At 34.8% G+C, this 19573-nt stretch overlaps 1 protein-coding gene across 1 annotated transcript; it reads right to left on the bottom strand.

The window, feature by feature from the left end:
- Positions 1–9217: 9217 nt before the first annotated feature.
- On the bottom strand, positions 9218–16765 carry LOC125385096 (cytochrome P450 6B1-like). Its single transcript, XM_048405827.1, has 5 exons — positions 16251–16765; positions 13667–14189; positions 10058–10279; positions 9607–9858; positions 9218–9461 (listed from the first exon to the last, which is right to left on the bottom strand). Exons 1-5 carry the CDS (start codon positions 16587–16589, stop codon positions 9286–9288), a joined length of 1512 nt encoding a protein of 503 aa, XP_048261784.1. The 5' UTR covers positions 16590–16765; the 3' UTR covers positions 9218–9285.
- Positions 16766–19573: the final 2808 nt, after the last annotated feature.

Consider the following 19573-nt stretch of genomic DNA (forward strand, 5'->3'; position numbering starts at 1 on the left):
TGCGAATCTCAAAATGAAATTTTGTCCCATCTCAAGTTTTCTTTTATTGTACACTTTGATTTAATTTGTAAGTATAACGCGTTGTCGTTTGCGATGCCATGAACGAAGTACTATAATCAAAACGATGAACATTCAATTGTCCTTTTTTCCTTTTCCTTTTTTTCGTTCAGCATTTTCTCAGAGTATAATTGGTAGAAATGCGGTAGAACTATGATGATGATGATGATGATGATGGTGATGGTGATGATGAAAATGATGAAGAAGAAGAAGAAGAAGAAGAAGAAGATGATGATGATGATGATGATGATGATGATGATGAAAATGATGATGATGATGAAAATGACGATGATGATGATGATGATGATGATGATGATGATGATGATGATGATGATGATGATGATGATGATGATGATGATGATGATGATGATGATGATGATGATGATGATGATGATGATGATGATGATGATGATGATGATGATGATGATGATGATGATGATGATGATGATGATGATGATGATGATGATGATGATGATGATGATGATGATGATGATGATGATGATGATGATGATGATGATGATGATGATGATGATGATGATGATGATGATGATGATGATGATGATGATGATGATGATGATGATGATGATGATGATGATGATGATATACATATATTAAGCATTCGTCGAAAGTTAAGACGTATCGAGGTGTTTTTTCGCAGCTTAATTATTTATTGTTGGACATAAACAATGCGAAAATTTCCGTGTACAGATTTAGATAAATGCGGTGTTATTATAACGATGTTATGTAATCGTGATTAGAATTTAAAGATGGAAAACAGAGATACAGAAATTTGAAGATTTTTCAAGTAATATAATATACGCATCTGTTGATTATATTAGACTCATTCTGTATATTCGATCGTTGCTCATTTTCGAAGCTTTAACCGTCCTTAATGGGAGGAAATGTTTCTTTTTTTTCTTAAATGTAATAGTTACCCGCTACTTACGTACTAATCTTTAATTAGCCTAAATTGTTTAACTTAGAGAATGTTATATGGTAAGGTGATCGTATCCTTACATTAAATGGAAAGGTTCGAGCGAGAGAAGTAACATGAAGATATAGAAGGGATACCGAGGACTCTTTTTCATTTCCTTTAAGATCATTAGATTTTTATATATACAAACTCTATCACAACCAAAGTACCAGTTTTTAATAACAAAGTGTGCGTTGAAGATAAATTAAATTACCGTTATTAGATATTAATTCAATTACTGCTGTTTAAACCTTAATATCAATAATATTTTATATCGATACGTTAATATAAAGTCTTAATATTATAAAGATATATGTATTAGCACTATATCAATTTTATATTTTCGTATTAGTTTTATATATTATGTTTTTATTTACTTTTCGTGCTAATTGCACAAGAAAGTATTTTCAATGATCTATATTTTTAAACAAATATCTACTTTTATTTTATATATCTATATTTTTAAACAAATATCTACTTTTATTTTATATTTATTATGTATTATAGTAGTATTATATTTTAACCTATATATATATATATATATATATATATATATATATATATATATATTTTATATATATATATATATATATATATATATATATATATATATACACATAAGGTTAAAATATAATATATATACTTCCTAAAAAGCGTGAGATATGATCACCCTACATCTTAAATAAGATACCGGCAGTGGGTATGCATAGGTGAAAAGAGAAAGAGCGGTAAAGCATACCGGGAATAAAATTCTCGAACGTTTCGTTGAGTTTTCTAAGGATACGTGTTCAGAAGACTGAGAATAGAAAAAAGAAGAAGAAAAGAACAAAGTGTGTAAAATTTATATTATGTAGTACGTGCCATATAATTGCAACACCAATTGAAAACGTGACGCACCAAGGTAATTCCAAGTTATTGCATATCTGGATAATATATGCAATAGTTAATAATTTGGTGCCCACGGACTTTAATTGAAGCTCATTTTACTCGAAGCAATATGTTGTGCTTCGCATTTCTGTCTTTTATAAGTAAATGAATCATTTCATTACGCTGATTTTATACGCGGATTTTGCTTTATTACTGCTGTGAACTTTCACAAAAATTGTTGTGAACGACACAAAGAAAACATTCCATTATCATATACTATATGTTCCTTTATAGATTGACGATTCAAGTTCGAAAAAGGAACACAATTTTTTAACGTAGGAAGCCGAATTCAAATGTTTTTCGCAGCTCGCGTTTCTCGCAAACGACTATCGATAAATGTAGTATTCTAATCATTAGCGTTCTACTATTACCATTACTTTAGTCAATGCCACTTTATATCTATTATGTCCTTAACATCCAATTAAACAGTTTCTTCCATTCGATCGATTTTGGATTATCTCGTAAACTCGATTCACAATACGAATTTTATACCATTTTTATATAAATCGAATAGTCTGGCCAGGAGTGTTGAACGAGGTCAGATATGTTTACGAATGTTATACGGTTACACGCGCTGTTTAATCTTCATCTCTGCGTAACTTCTTTCCGAGATAGCGTGTGAATAATAATGTAAAATGAAGAAACGATCGCCGCCACGGGTTGAAACTATGATTAAGCCGATATTCGTTTCATAGACATACGTGTTTGAAAAACGAACATGTTTGACTCCTCTGGCCGGCGGTAAAACGAACTGTTTACCAGCGAAATTTTCTTAATAATCACGAATTGATCAGGGTTCTTGAATAAGCGCATGTGAACAAAAATTTACACTTTCGAATGTTCTTTAATGCTATTGAATGGTTCGCGTATGCGAGATAGAGATAACAAATGAACATAATGATGGTAAACAAAAGAAGAAAGACAGAAGTAGAAGAAATGGCAAGAAAGCGACAAACAGTGGAAGAGAAAAGAAAGAGAGAAGAAAAAATATTCAGTATTTTGTCAAAAATTCATATTACCAGTGTAATAAAAGACTTTGATATATTGTTAGAATGCGTTGTAGGTATTACAGAATGAATTTAAATATAAATATACACGATATACAAGCATACGCATCTATAAACGTGTGTATGTATGTGTGTAAGACATAATTAAGATCTTATAATTTTAAATGACTTTTAATATAGGTTTACTTGTGTAAAATAAGAAAAAAAAAATAATTGTGCTCAATAAATTTCAATAAATAACGATTTTGCCTATGCCAATAACGATTATTATTATAATTATTTTTGTATAGAGAAGTAAGATATTATCTAAATATTATAAGTACATTATAAATATAATAGTGATTACAGCATATGTGTAATAAAAGTATTTAACATTGCATGTATTTTTCTGTAATATCCTGCGCTAGTTAATGGAACACACCTTGCGCACCAATTCTTTCTCAATTCTTATACCACATTTTGCTATTACTGCTTTTATTTAAACATTCAAGACACACCGAAAATATTTATAATTTCAAATCTAATCTATTTATTTTTCTAATGTCTAAATATGTCTTTTTAGATGTTTTCATTGGCTATGTAACAATTCTTCACCTGTGGCAGCACCGCAAAATTTAATTACGTCCAACATTAATGCGATGTCCTGTATACAGGACGGTTAATGACACTGATGTTACATGAGAATTTATTTCATTGCGTCTTATGTTCTGAAACGTCTGAAATGCCAACCTCGACAAGAATCAATGTATTTCTTATGTCACGGACGAGGTACAGAATAGCAATAGACGTGACAATGCTTTTTCGTGTTCCACGTTTTGGGTATCACAGAAACTTCTTACCATTTGTACGCCCATGTCACGGACGATGTTATTGATTCAATATAGTGGTGTTGATTTGGATTAAAATTAAAATCTTATATGAAATTATAAATAAAATATAGAACAGGATATCCTATAATCATAACAAAGTATAGATTTCTTTACTTCTACAATATTTCAGATTAGACACACTATTACATAATATATGTATTACTGTACAGCAATAGTTCATGCTTTTTTTCTCGCGAGACATTAAACGAACACGACGTGCTAATCACATTTATTAATCGCTAACAATAACCGTTTTATCGCTCCATTGCCTGCCGAATTAGGGTATTTATAGCTGCCGCGTCTATTATGGTGATTATTGTGTCCGGAGTGTTAATAGTGTTCGAACATTCGCAGGGAGATGCATTTGCAGTATAACGCGTCAACAAAAGTCATAAATTCTCTTCTCGATACAATAGTCGGCCTCACGAATCAGCCGATTCCCAATTTCGATTAAGATACTAAAGGTGGTTTGAATGATATTAACACTGAGTCAACAATTATAATATCACTATTTATTTTCAACAACTTGTGAATACTACAAGTGTCTACGAATGTTGCGTGTGATAGATGTAGGAGTGTTTTTACTGAAGAGTAGATAGCAAGTATTTTTTACCGAAGAGTTGTTAGCAAGTGATGTTCGGTGACGGTGATGTCGAGAAAGAAAACTAGTGATGGGTGCTGGCTGCCCCCACCAACGGTCGCTCGCAGGTTGAAGCGGCCTTCGAATATCGTACATGGGGAAACCCGCTTATCCCATGTTTGATCATAATGAGCAATAACTCAAAGGAACATATCGACTTTAAGTATCCATTGTATCTTATGACGGCAATTAACGGTTTCTTGGGATTATTGCGGATCCGAGCAAATATGTTTAAACAGCTAGTGATCATCTTGACCGAACAATGAATTAGAATATATGGTTGGATCACGGGACGTAACAAATAGAGTGTCAAAAATAATAGTAATAAAAGGACTTTCCTTTGCGTGATCCATGAGACTGCACTCATTACCAGACAACCATTGTACATCCTCGTAAGGATGGTACCAGCTATCCAAGTTGAACATTTCGAATAAAACATACTCCGTTTTTGATGCCGTAAGGCGCGCACGTTAAATCTCTTACCTTACATATGAAAACAGCGTCGTGCAATGCAATAATTTATAACAGTTTATCATAGTCCTTAACTTCATTTATTTCCATACCTGTCTGGGATATCCTGACAACGAAACATGCGTTCTGCCCACTTTGTTTGATGACAAATACTACACACATTAGTTTCTTACCTTAGGCATAAAGACAGTCCCGTTCATTTTAACTCTGCACCTATCTGGCGTATACTGATAACGAAATGAGCGCAATATTCCGTTTTAGACACCGAATGGTACGTAAGCTTCTGACATTAAGTATAAACAGATTGTCGCAATTATTTAAAATGGTTCATTGTAGCACTCGACTTCGCACATGTCTGCTCCTATCTGGCGTATCCTGACAATGAAATGCGCGTAATACGCCGTTCTTGACAGTGAATGGTACGCAGATAAATTTATTATCTTCGGTATAAAAGGAGTACCGTGGCAGGCAGTCATTTAAAATGGTTCATTGTAACATTCAAGTTCGCACATCTCTGCACCTGTCTGGGATATCCTGACAATGAAACGCGCGTTCTGCACACCTTTTTTGACGCCAACTGCTGCACACATTTGTTTCTTACATTGGGTTTAGATCCAATGTACTCTGTTCATACAGAGTGTTAGAGAAATGCAACTATCCGGAATACTTCATTGTAGCTCTGGGTTTCACACACCCCCGCAACTTTCTAGATTATGCTGATAACCAAACTCCCCTTCTACTCCGTTTTTGACGCCGAATGCTACACACATTGATCCCTTACTTCAGGTATTTCTTTTTTTTATTTATTTCATTATATTCTCAATTTGTCCACTTGGACATTAGGATGAATCTTTTAGCGGTATTATTATCATGCGGGTGACTACCCCAGCGGGGTACCATCCTCGCGTTTGCTAGGTTATATCCTTTGTGAGGTCTGCTAGGTGTTTCCTTCTTAGCCTTCTTTCCATATTTAAAGTGTTGATCGTTTCAACTGTTAGCCGGTTTGGGTGTGTTCCTATTCTTGCCTTATATTTTTCAGCGTAGTTGCTGATTGCTTCCTTGACCGTTGGAATTCCCAGGTCCTTTCGTATGTCCTCATTTTTAACGTACCATAGTGCATTTTTTATCGTTCTAAGAATTTTAGCTTGCATTGCCTCTATTTTGTTTATGTGGCTCATTGCTGCTGTCCTCCATATGGTATTCCGTACGTCCAGATTGGTTTTATGGTCGTTTTATATATTTTTAATTTATTTTCTATGCTTAATTTGGATTTTCGGCTTGTTAGCCAATGCATTTGTCTTCTTGTTTTCTGTATTTTTTCTATTATTGATTTGATATGTAGTTTCCATGTGAGTTGTGTATCTAAGTGGAGTCCTAGATATTTGACATGCTTTGTTTGTGTTATATGCGTGCCGTTCAGAAGGATGTTTGGTGGTATCTTTTTTCGTAGCGTGAATGTAATATGGTTGCATTTATTGGGGTTTGCTTTTATTTGTTTTTCTTGTAGCCACTTTTCTATTTTTGTGATATGTCCTTGTAATAATTTGACTGTCGTTTCTGGGTTCGTATGCCTGACTAGTATAGAAGTGTCGTCCGCGAATGTCAGTACTGTGCTATTGGTAGTTGTTGGTATGTTCGCCGTGTATAATGTGTATAGTATTGGGCCTAGGACGCTTCCTTGTGATACAACTGCCTTGATGTCTTTAACTTCAGAATATGTGTCCTTGATTTTTATTGCGAAGGTTCTGCTGCTTAGGTAGGATTTTATTAATTGGTGTATTTGCTCCGGGAATTGTTTCCTAATTGTTTGTAGTAGGCTTTCATGGTTTATTTTGTCGAATGCTCTCTCTATGTCCATAAACAGGGCTGTGCAGTATTCCTTCTTTTCTAGTGCTATTATTATTTCTAACAAAATACTTGATTTACTTGACTTCTTCATAACTAAAAATATCTCGCCAAGATATGTCCAAATCAACTCCTCTGCGGAACTCTCTTCTGACCATTCTCCCGTTAGAGCAACAGTCAGTTCAACAATTATCGAGAATCCACCTAATGGCTTTACACATAACCAACTCACCAACTGGCAGCTCTTTAAAGAAGTCTTTAATCACTCAACTTCAGCGTTAATTTCTCTAAAAACAAACGAAGATATCGAAACAACCACGGAATACTTAAACACCATAATAATAAACGCTATCCGCTTCTCTAAACCTACTATGATTTCTATCAGCAACCACGAATATCCCCATTACATATTAAAAAAAATCGCAAAAAAACGTAGACTAAGAAGGCAAGACAAACGCAAACTAAACAACGCAATTAGGAAGTTAACCAAGATCATCAAAAAATATAAAAATAACTATTTTCAAAAATATTTCGCCAATTTGTCCCCACAACTGACTCCAACTACTCACTATGGAAGGCTTCAGGAAACTCACGCGCTTCCCGCAAATAATCCCTCGAATCCGCTGTCCGCAATGTGGATGGGCGCGTAGCCCTATAGAAAAAGCCAAGCTGTTTGCTAAGCACGTATATAACGTATTTAAACCCCATTCCTCCAAACATGTCGCGGATATTACTGAATACCTGCACTCTCCCTTCCAAATGACTCCTCCTATTGAACCCTTCACTTCTGTAGAAATTATAAAATTAATCCCAGGAAAGCACCGGGGTATGACCTAATATGCAATAAATCAATCAAGGAACTTCCCATGAATGGGATTGCACTCATTTCTTCAATCTTCAACGCAATACTTCGCCTTGAATACTATCCCAAAACCTGGAAAACGTCACAAATTACGCTCATCCCTAAACCCGGAAAACCAATACACGAAACTAGCTCCTATCGCCCAATTAGTCTTCTACCCACTTTGTCAAAACTATTCGAAAAGTTGCTAACGAATGGACTCCTTCCACTAATAGAGGATCTGAAAACTCTGCCAGATCATCAATTCGGCTTTCGGAAGCAGCATTCCACAATAGAGCAAATCCACCGAATGACACACAATATCAGCCAAACCCTCGAAAAGAAAAAATACTGCTCAGCGGTATTCCTTGATATTCAACAGGTATTCGACAAAGTATGGCATGAAGGGCTTCTTTACAAACTTAAAAAAGTTCTACCACACACTTACTACTCCATCCTAAAGTCCTACCTAACCAGTAGGCAATTCATGGTTAAATACGCAGACGCCATTACCACAAATTTCCCAATAGAAGTGGGCATACCCCAAGGCAGTGTCCTCGGGCCCCTTCTATTCTCCATCTACACTGCCGACTTACCAATATCAACAGAAATAACTAAAGCGACATTTTCTGACGACACAGCGCTATTAGCTTCCCACGTAGACCAAATAATTGCTTCATCCACCCTCCACCGAAGTCTCGACTCTATGAAAAAGTGGTTTCATAAATGGGGCTTCAAAATTAATGAAAATAAATCCACAAACCCTCACGCCGCGAAAACAAACCTGTTCTCAGGTGACAATTAACAATATAACAATTCCTAACAAGGACACAATCAGATACCTGGACATAACTCTGGGCAGGAGATTAACATGGATGCAGCACATCATAGACAAATGTAAGCAACTCAAGGATAAACTTAAAAAATTCGATTGGCTCACTGGCCGACGCTCCAACTTAAGCACGCAGAACAAAATTACACTGTATAAGACTATAATAAAACCTGTCTGGACCTACGGAATCCAACCATGGGGAACAGGAAGTGATTCCAACATTGAGATACTTCAACGCTTCTAATCGAAAACGCTAAGATCCCTAATAAATGCACCCTGATATGTTACCAACGAAGCAATACATCGCGACCTCAAGATACCCACAGTCAAAGAAGAAATAACAAATTATAGCAATAGATATAGCAAAAGAGTCAACAAACATCGGAAGCCCCTAATTACTAAATTACTTAATACGTCGGACCAGATCCGCAGGCTTAAAAAAACACTATCCGTTAGACTTAAGCACAAGATTCAACTAGATATTTTCTAATAAGTAATATTTACTTATTCATAATATTATTATTTATAAATTATACCTATCTATAATAAGTTAATAAGTTTATTAACTTATTATAAATAATTAGCCATGTCACTGCGTCACGCCAGAGAAACCTACTAAAAATTCTCAATGCGAGAATTGATTGTAAAATACTTGTAAATAAAAAAAGATACGTTACTATTCAGTCAACTTGTCAATATATAGCAAAAGAATTATAAATATACAGAGCAAAGGAGGAAAAGAAAGAAGTATAGAATATAATAATAATTGCTGCTATTTAGTAGTTATTAAAATATGTTAGAAATGAAATAATCATAATCGCTTTTATGCTGCTGCAACCTTCGACATTTTCAGGTATATTCCATCAGCGGGTTGGAGAAGGAACAATGGTCTCTTATCAGGTTTATATACTTTGCGAGTCTTCTCACATACTTCGACCTTGAATTTCGACAAGATGGTGACCATTCCTACCTCCAACTGTTTCTTTGCCAATCGTATGCCTGAAAGAAATATTATTTGATATTGCTATTAAGATATTTGATATTATTATTATTATTATTATTAAGATCACTTGAAAATTATTGATTTCAAAATTCATAATTTAGGAACATTTTATTAGTTTTCTTTATAAAAAACGCTTCTTACCACTGCAGTGTCTTGGACCATCTCCAAATGGTAAGTGAGCCATTGCATGTCTGGTTTTAATATTTTCATCGGAAAATCTATCAGGATCGAACACTTCCGGATTTGGATAGATTTCTGCGTCTTTCTGAATTGCATAAACAGGTAGGAAGATTTGTTGACCCTTCGGTACGGTGACTTTTGTTCCTGAGAATGTGTAGGTTTCCATCGCTGTTCTTGACAGCCATTGGATTACTGGATACTTCCTTAAAGTTTCTATTAATAAATATATAGTAGTTAGGTATATTGAATACACTTGGCCATGAAAGATAATAATTTTTCAATTTTAGGTAGTAACTGGAAATTAAGAATTAAAAGTTACGCATCAATGCATTAAAAAATAATTTCAAATGAATTAATAATAGATTCCATCATGAAATGACGTTTTAATGAAAACTGTAACAATTACATATACCTAGTAGGCACGCATTTAAATATTTCATTTCGCATATTCCGTCATAAGTGATCTCCCCATTATATTTCTTTAAGATACTTTGGATTTCCTCTCGGAGTTTGTCTTGAACTGTTTGGTTCCATGCAAGTTCGTACAAAGCGTTGCTGATCGTCAATGAGGAATTTCCGAAGCCAGCAAGGAAGAAAAGCTGAGCCTGAGATGCCAGGAACAAACTATCCGCTTCTGTAAATAATATAGTAACCGTATTTATTTGTTGAATTTATTTACAATGATGAAACCGGAAAATACGACTATTTAGAGTTATTTCTTAATCTAGTAATGTAATACAACTAAAAGAACTAAATTGATACAACTAATCAATTTGCAATTCACAACTCACTACAATCGACAACTCGCAACTAACTAACTTTCCCCATCGAGTCATCCATTTATCACAGTTTTCGTACTCCCATCACATACACATGTTCCGCAGCCATCCATGACCAACGATAGTCACGTACGCCTTTTCCAAGTTCTTTTTTTTGTGCTTTACAATTTGTCCAGTTGAGCATTTAGTAAATTTTTCTAGCACTTTATTACTATATAGCACGTGGATGGTTATCTCCAGCGGGATACCATTTTACAGTTTTTCTATTTCTTTAACAAGATCAGTGGAATGTTTTGTTCTTAGACTTCTTTTGATATGGGTTTTGCACGTTTCAGCAGCCAGCTGGTTTGGATGTGTTACCGTTCTTTCCTTGTATTTTCTTGTGTACTTGCCGATTTCTTTTTTAACCGTTGGTATTTTTAGATCCTTGCGTATATCTTCGTTTCTGATATACCATAGGGCGTTGACTGTTGTTCTGAGTATCTTCGATTGTAGCGACTGTAGTTTATTTATATGACTCATTACTGCTGTCACCCAGTGGTATTCCGTACGTTCAAATTGGTTTTACTCTCGTTCTGCAAATTTTTAGTTTATCTTCCATGCTGAGTTTAGAGTTTCGACTAGTTAGCCAGTATATCGGTCTTCTTTTTATCCGTGTTTTGTCTATAATCGATTTAGTATGTTACTTGCATGTAAGTTGTGTGTCGAAATGGATTTAACTTGCCTTGTTTGTGTTATGAGCGTGTCATTCATTTGGATATTTGATGGTTTCCGTTTTGGTAGTGTAAATGTAATATGGTTACATTTACTGGGGTTTGCTTTCATTTCTTTATCTTACAACCATTTTTCTATCTTAGTGATATCCTCTTGTAGTAACGTGACTGCTGTTTCTGGATTAGTGTGCCTGACTAGTACAGTCGTATCGTCCACAAATATCAATATTTTGCCGTTGGTAGCTGTTGATATGTTGGCCGTGTATGGTGTATATAACATTGGTTCTAAGACGCTTCCTTGAGGTACACCTGCCTTGATGTCTTTAACTTCAAAATATATGTCCTTTATTTTTACTACAAAGGTTCTATTGCTTAGGTATGATTTGAGTAAGTGGTGGATTTGTTCCGTGAAATGTTTTTTGATTGTTTGTAAAAGGCTTTCATGGTTCACTTTGTCAAATGCTTTCTCGATGTCCATGAAGAGGGCTGTACAGTATTGTTTCTTTTCTATTGCTAATAAAATTTCGTTGACGAGCCCGTGCATTTGCTCTGTCATGTTTGTGTTTGTTTCTGAATCCTAATTGGTGATGTGGTATTAATTTTGCTTTCACCATTGTTGGTTTTAGGCGATCGCATATTATTTTCTCTAGTATTTTCGAAAACACAGGAAGTAGTGATATTGGCCTGTATGATGCAGTTTGGTGTGGGTCTTTGCCTGGCTTAGGTAACATTATTATGATCTGTGCTAGCTTCCATAGATTAGGAAAGTATTGTTGAATATTATTATGATTAAACGCATTGCTTTTGGAGAAAGGTTTTTCAAGATTTACCTTAATTTCTTGTGCTGTTGTATTAGGTATGGTGTAGTGCTTGTTAGTTGGATTACTAATATTTTGCGCATCTTCGTCTGAATGGCATTTGGTTCTACTGTTGTTAATAATATATGGAGTAAATGTGTTACAAAGGTGGTTGGAAAATTCTGCAGCTTGCTCTTTATTGCTTCTAGTCCATGTATTGCCTGCTTTCTTGATTGCTGGGATTAGTTTTATTGGCTTCTTTATTTTGTTCGTGGCTTTCCATAGAGAATAGTTGGCATTCTCGTATGCAGAGAGTGTTTCTATGAATCTTGAGAAGTCATTATTATTATGATCTTTTATTTCACTTTTTATTTCCTTTGCGAGTTTGTTTACATGTTTTTTGTTTTCACGTTTCCTCCATTTTGCTTTTGCTTTCTTTTTTTCTCTGATTTTGTCATGGACGTCTGTTGGAATTATTTTTATTTGCCTGTTGTTTGGTTTATAAATAGTAGTTGCCCATGCTGTTTCTTCTATAATTTCTGTCAATGTTGTTATTGCCTGTTCGATGTGTTCGGGTGTCTTTAGTGGAATATTGCAGTTGATTTTGCTCTCGATTAGTTCTTTAAATATTTGCCATTTGATGGTTTTATTGCAAAGCGACTGTGGTTTGCTTGTTTATTCTATTATTATCGATGTATGATCGGAGCTAAGCTCAAGGCTGGGTGTTATTTTTAATTTGTTCGCGTTTAGTCCCTTTAAAACTGCAAAATTAAGCAAATCAGGAGTTTTGTTTAGATCTGTCGGCCAATATGTTTTCCTGTGGACAATATGTTGGGATTACGTATTGTAACATATTTTTCTAGTCTTCTACCTCGAGGTGTGTTAATTCTTGAGCCCCATATCGTGTGCTTTGCATTGAAGTCTCCCGCTGCGATGTATTTGTCACCTAAGGATTAAAAGTACTCTTCCCATTTTTGTAATGCCATTTTGTGTCGCGGTTGTGCATATACTACTGACGTTTGGAAGTAATTGCCATTAATTTGTATTTTAACGGTGGTTGCTTGAACGTGTTCCTGACTGATACAGCTATGTAAGTGGTGTTTAATATCGTTTCTTATTATCACTGTGGCCTCTCGATGTGCTTTTCTTAAGAAGGTGTCCTGAATTAGAATGTTCTAAAACAGCGTCTTTTTGTGCTTTTCTTTAGAAGGGAAAGAAAGAAACGAGGTTATTGAATTTAGAGGTATGGTTTTATAATATATTTAACGAATACAAAAAAATTTTTTTACAGTAAAAAAAATTATAACAGATTTCTAAGCCTATTTCATGGGCTGCAGTTTTCAAACGGCGTGAAAGATCCACCTTGTGCAATAAAAGCAGCTTTTATTCGATACAGTTCTGCATATGTTTAAAAACATTTTAAATCCTTATAAATCAAATAATAAGAAATTTATGATATAAATATATTTCACATCTTCTTTCTCTCCCTCCCTCTCACTCTCTCTCTCTTTCAATTTTTTCTTCTTCTTATAATTAATACTATGACACACTAATTCTAAACAGTAATATGTAAAAGATCACCAAAATTTAAAACTTAGTTTTTATTATATAATCTTCAGGTACTTCAAGTTATACTAGCACATAATAAAAAATCAATTTCTCATTTACTCTATACTTTACCATATTTATATGGATTCTGCATAAATAATTATGTACATATTTGCAAACTTACCTTTAAGGTTAATTTTCTCGGGGTGTTGTCTCAAATCTGCCAAAATATCGATAACATCATTTGTATGAACATTATTCTGAATTCTGTAATCCATAGCTTCTCTGGTGGCTGTTTCAAAGAAATTGATAACTTCATGATCAGTGAATAAGCGACCAAAAATTCTGAATAGGAATGGATATTCCCTCAATCTATCCGTGAGAAATTGTTCGATGTTTGTGTCAAGAGCTTTCTTTCCCATTTTACGAAACTGACAGTTCTCATCCGTTATAGCATTCGTCTGAATACTAAACGCGCAGGCAGCGATCACGTCAATGGTGAATTTCGCGGCAGTATCACGAAATTCAATCGGTTCGCCCTTTTCTGCTAATTTCTCTAGGTACTTGTCATAACTGTTTGCACAGTCTGTCATCAAATGGAACATTTCCTTTAGCTTTCCTGACGAGAAGAAGGGTGAAAGTTTGATTCTTAGAGGTCTCCATCTTTCTGCTTCCAACCTGAAGATTTGCTCAGATAATGGCTCGACCTGTAAAATTACAAGAATTTTACTTGTTTGTTATATGTGGTATGAAAGATAAGCCGGAAACAATATTAATACAATTATATAGGTTATAGTTAATATAAATAAATATATTATTATTCGACTATTCAGCGGCTACAATGCAGGTACCACAGGTAACGCGATTACGACAAGAATTAAAATGATTCTGGTATAATCGGAGATTCCCATTTGATACTATAAATTACAAAATATTATAGGTTGAATCAAAATCAAAATTATAGGTAAATCTTCGTTAATTTTTGCTAACAATAAGAAACATTTTGTACTTTTATAGATTTTGCACTTCTGTAAATAAACGATAAAATGTACCTATTATGGTTAAAGAAGATACTCTTACATAAGATATTGATATTTAGTTGATGTTATGTAATAGACGAACCAACATCATAACAATGTCGCAATTGATAAATTTCGTATAAGTAGATATGTTCGGTTCATCGTTATTGCAAGAATTTCAACAAGCGCACATATACAAAGGTTAATATCTACAAAGATATAGACTAGTATCTAATAAGGTCCAAAAACCTTGAGTTGTTGATAGCTTTAATTTAGATAATTTAATTTAGATTACGATAGATTAGTGAATACTTTGACAGAAATAATTATTTGCATTAAAGTTTTAAATAATTTCATTATACAACTTTGATATAAGTTTAGTAATTGTTTTAAATGACAAATAATGGTTTCAATTATAATACCTAACTGCTTCCGGTTTCTGGGTACATGTACTTGGATAATACTTTTTTACTATAAAGTAATAATAGGAAATTTATAATATAAATATATTTCGCATCTTTTTCTCTCCCTCCCTATATATATAAATGCTAATACGAATAATTGTTACAATAATGTATAACACCAACAATTTGTTAAAAATAATATAGTGAATGTGTATTCATTTGTGAATACTGAATTCTAAATTCAATGGTGGGAAATTTTTTCTCTTTGAAACTACTCTTTAATTTACGTATCTTTGCACATTACGTATGCAAATTATAAAAGTTGTTTATTCGTATCGTTAATATGAACAAACACATCGTTTGTTTTCACTTATTCATCATTTCGTAGCAAAATATAGTAATAAGTATGTGGAATTTATAATTTATAACAAACTAATGTATCTAACAAATAAAGATTTGCTTAAAAACAGAATGTAAAAAATCATTATAGTCGCATTACTGACTATAAGGTACGAAATTTGCAATCAACGGGTCATAACAGATAAAGTATAATCACACGTAAACAAAAATATTGAACTTTGTACCTTCTTTACCAATAGCATCTTTTTAAAAATAATAATGTATTTCTATTTGTGTGAGAAAGTTTATTTCATTTCTATCTAATTTAAAACAACGTGTACGCCAACTCATTCAAGCTGTGAATAAGTGATTCACACAATAATAATTGCAAGTGTTATAGCAATTGGACGCGATTTCTATCAATACAAGTATTGCAAAGCAAATAAATACCAATAAATATAAGAATAAAATACCTCAATATTTTAGCTAATAAAACTAATCAATTTTGGCAAAGATCGCGGAATAAAAGTACAGTCACGCCATGAAACCTCACATATCGAATTTATGATTTTCTTGCCTGTCCATAGGCTATTATTATGTAATTCAGCTCATATCTTAGTCTCTGTTTTTCATATGAATTAGAGCGATTGCAAGAAATAAGACCGGAAAAATTGGACAAAATATTGAAACAACAGAAGTTTCAAATACGGTTTTAATATTCCCAACTTTTGTCTTACTTTGGTTTGTTTTTCCAAAATTTGTTTCACCAGCTATCAAACATACTGTATATTTGACTATTTTTATTTGTTCATTCTGGAACTTTTAACAAAATTTATTTAACAGCTACAACAGCTTTATTAGAATGAGCAATTTTCCAATAAACCCAATTATAATATAGCACGTAAAATCTCAATTACTTCATAAGATATATATATATATCAATTATCATAATAATTATAAAATTAATGATTTGTTTCAGTAAAACATAGAATGTTAATACATATACCTCTCGTACGGCGCCATGCGTTCTTTGAGCAAACTTGTTAAAATCTTTAATAAGAACATCCTTGATCAAATCCAGATCTCTTAAAACTAACAGCGGTTCGTGACCTCCGTAGACTCCAACCATCGGTTCATCTCTAAATTCATTGTAGGCTTTTTGGAAACAGTCCATAGTCGAATCCTTTCCCAGAAGCACATCCTTGAAATTACCCAAAAACGGAAGAGGCTTTGGTCCTTTAACACCACGTTTTCGCCAGTAGTTTAACTTTATCATAGAATAGTAATAAAGCAGGACGAATACAGTGACAATTAATCCAATGGTCTCTATCATTAGCCAAGACATGATGATTTTGTTAAATTCTAATTTTTATCAAGTTGGAAGAAATTTTGCACAAGCACAAAGTCGATTCCCGAAAGGAATCTACAAAATTAACTTTTTCCCAGTTACTATGCTTTCTTTAATGTTTCACTGTCCTGGTCTATTCGACGAAGTCCCGAAGAATGTGGATCTGCTAATATAATTTGCGTCTTAAATACACCCAAATGTCGAAGTTTATCGAAATGTACGATATGTCTGTCTAAAGATGTATTCTGAATTTCGATAGCCCTGCGCTGCGTCGTAAAAACGACGTTTCAGTATCTTTCTGCGATCACGATCCCCGCTATGTTGTCGTGCAGACGATACTTGCTATATTCCATGCAGAAACGCGATAAAACAATGTAATTGATAACGTGTCATTTGTTTTTGTTATGAATAACGTACTTCTGCGTCAAGTAAAAATCTGTATTTTATATTTTATTATGAATGACGCATTTTTATCGCATTTTGAAGTATCAAGTCGTAAACTGTATTCCGACCACGATACACTAAACACAATACAACTGATTTCTGTTATATATGTACAGGTATACATACTTGCTAATATTATAATTATGTATTTTTATTATAATCGTGGATTAAAATGATATAAGCAAGAAGATGCGAGTCGATTAAAAAGAAGACATCTAACAAAGATCACTGACTGAGTAATTTTATAGTCACGGTGGATTGTTTCGTTGGTAACATACCAGGGTGCATTTAATAGGGATCTTAGCGTTTTCGATTGGAGTTAGTACGCGAAGTAAGCACTCTGTCGAAATGATACCTTAGTCGATGAAATCGTACTCGAAGCTCTCACGGTGACGCTGTTTAGGGAAAAAACTGCCCTCCTCTCGTGGCCCCAGGCCTTTTATATTCGTGGAGACAAGTCTTCGTTCAGAGAGTGAGGGAAATTGCCGTTATTGTTAAATTAGTCAGTCTTTGGAAGTATCATTCGCGGGAAAAGACTGTTTGCCTATTTTCGTTAATTAAGGTTTAAGGTTTATGACGGGTCATTAGGCTGACTGCAGATGTTTTGCGAATATGTCTCGACAACCGGCAATCGACCTACCCATAGAATAGGGTCTACTTATGACGAGCCAGGAGACAGAAACCGTTAGTATGCTTACTGTCGAGTGCCGTTACAACTATTTCTTTTTATGGAGGGCTATAGACTTTTTCATGACTTTGTTACAAAAATGTTCGTCCCTTGACCGCGGCTACATTCGGTGACTAGTTGTCACCTCGAACCCAAACTCATTCTCATAGATTGCAGGCAATTACAATCGGGCTGAAGGACGGTGATTGTTTAACTACGGCTATGGTGGAATCCAAACTACAATATTAGGGGTTTTTCCCCGGTTTCGACAGAAGGCTCCGGTGTCTCTCCATCTCCGACATATATATATGTCGGATATGAAAGAACACCGGAATCCCTCCTTGGATTCGCGGGAATACCGTAACTTTGTAACTTAGATTAAACAAATGTCGTTCCTATTGTTCGAGATTTATGATCATGAGCTTGGGCTCGAGGCGACAATCAGTCGCCGAACGTAGCCGCGGTCAAAGGGATGAACGTTTTATCTAACAAAGGCACAGAGTAACTCTATACCTCTCCTTAAAAGAAATAGTCGTAGCGACACGCGGCAGTAAATATTTCAATGGTTTCTGCCCCGTGGCTCGCCACACGCAGATTCTATACTCCGGGTAAGATGATCTCCAGATGTCAACATACCTCCGCAGTATAGCTAACGTGAGGACCCGCAATAAATCTTCAGATTTAGTCAAGCAAAGTCCTTCATATAGACAAGCAGTCTTTGTTGCAACTACGGGAAGATAGGAGAAACCTATCTTTCACGAGCGATGCCCCCCGTCAACAACCTCCCCTCAAGGGCGGCCAGCATCTCTTTTAAAACGCCGATATGGAGATCGACCAATTAGCAATAGCGCTAATTTCCCTCACCTTTGGAACGAAAGCTTTCTTTGACGAATCCGAGGATCTCATGTCCTTAGACCCACCCATTATAGTTTTCCTCGACGGCATCGTCAAGACGGAGAGTTACTCTCCGGTACGATCTCGACGACGATTCAAGTAACTCTCGGATACGTAGTGATTGCCCTGTCACGTAAAAATAAAAAGAAATTTTATTAGGAAGGAGAACACTTTATTCTTATTTCGTTTATACAAGTATAAGACACTTCCGAACTCTAGCCGTGACCGTACGAGAGTGAGTCCCTACAAGCTTTTTACTTTCGGTCATCTGTTCTCTCATTACCCCCCACTACCCTGTAGGCGTACGTGACCGTTGTTACGCTTCTGAAACATTTTATGGTAGGACCGTTAGGCCATAAATGAATCCTTAGGTACTCTGCCCAATATGCATTGTCGCCAAGGTCACCATGTGTTCCTCTCGTCGGTGCATCGGGTGCGAAGTATGCCGACCGGGACACCATCCTGCCCGAGGTGTGTGTGTGTCCTGGTCTCTGATGTAATTTACGTTACATACCTCCCTCCTTAGATTGATTTTGGTCCTCTAAAATCTCAGTGTTTCTTCAGGATTGTTTTATGGAGGCTAATTGTCTAAAAGTGTGTTTTCTTCTTTGTCTTAATCGACAAGACAAAATAAAAACAAAGTGCATAACAGCTACTTATGGAGAAGGTGAAGACCGTCCTGGAAAATAAGGTTTAATACGATTACCATGTATTTTCCTAATCGAGTCATTCACCATTACTTCGTAATAAGGGGTTTTTACTTTTTCAATGGTGTATGGCCCTAGCCATTCAGTATCTAACTTGTGTTTTTTATGATCATTATGAACTAATATCAAATCTCCTTCTCTAAAAATGGATTGAGGTTTAATAATTTTTTTTCTTTGATCTCTTTGGTATCTTTGTTTACTCTTCATTAGAGTTTCCCTGGCTTTAAGTAGCTTGGCATCCCATTCTCGTTTCCTGAAGCTGACCTCAT

The sequence above is a fragment of the Bombus terrestris genome, chromosome 5 (genome assembly GCF_910591885.1).
Source record: "Bombus terrestris chromosome 5, iyBomTerr1.2, whole genome shotgun sequence".
Classification (NCBI taxonomy): Eukaryota; Metazoa; Arthropoda; class Insecta; order Hymenoptera; family Apidae; genus Bombus; species Bombus terrestris.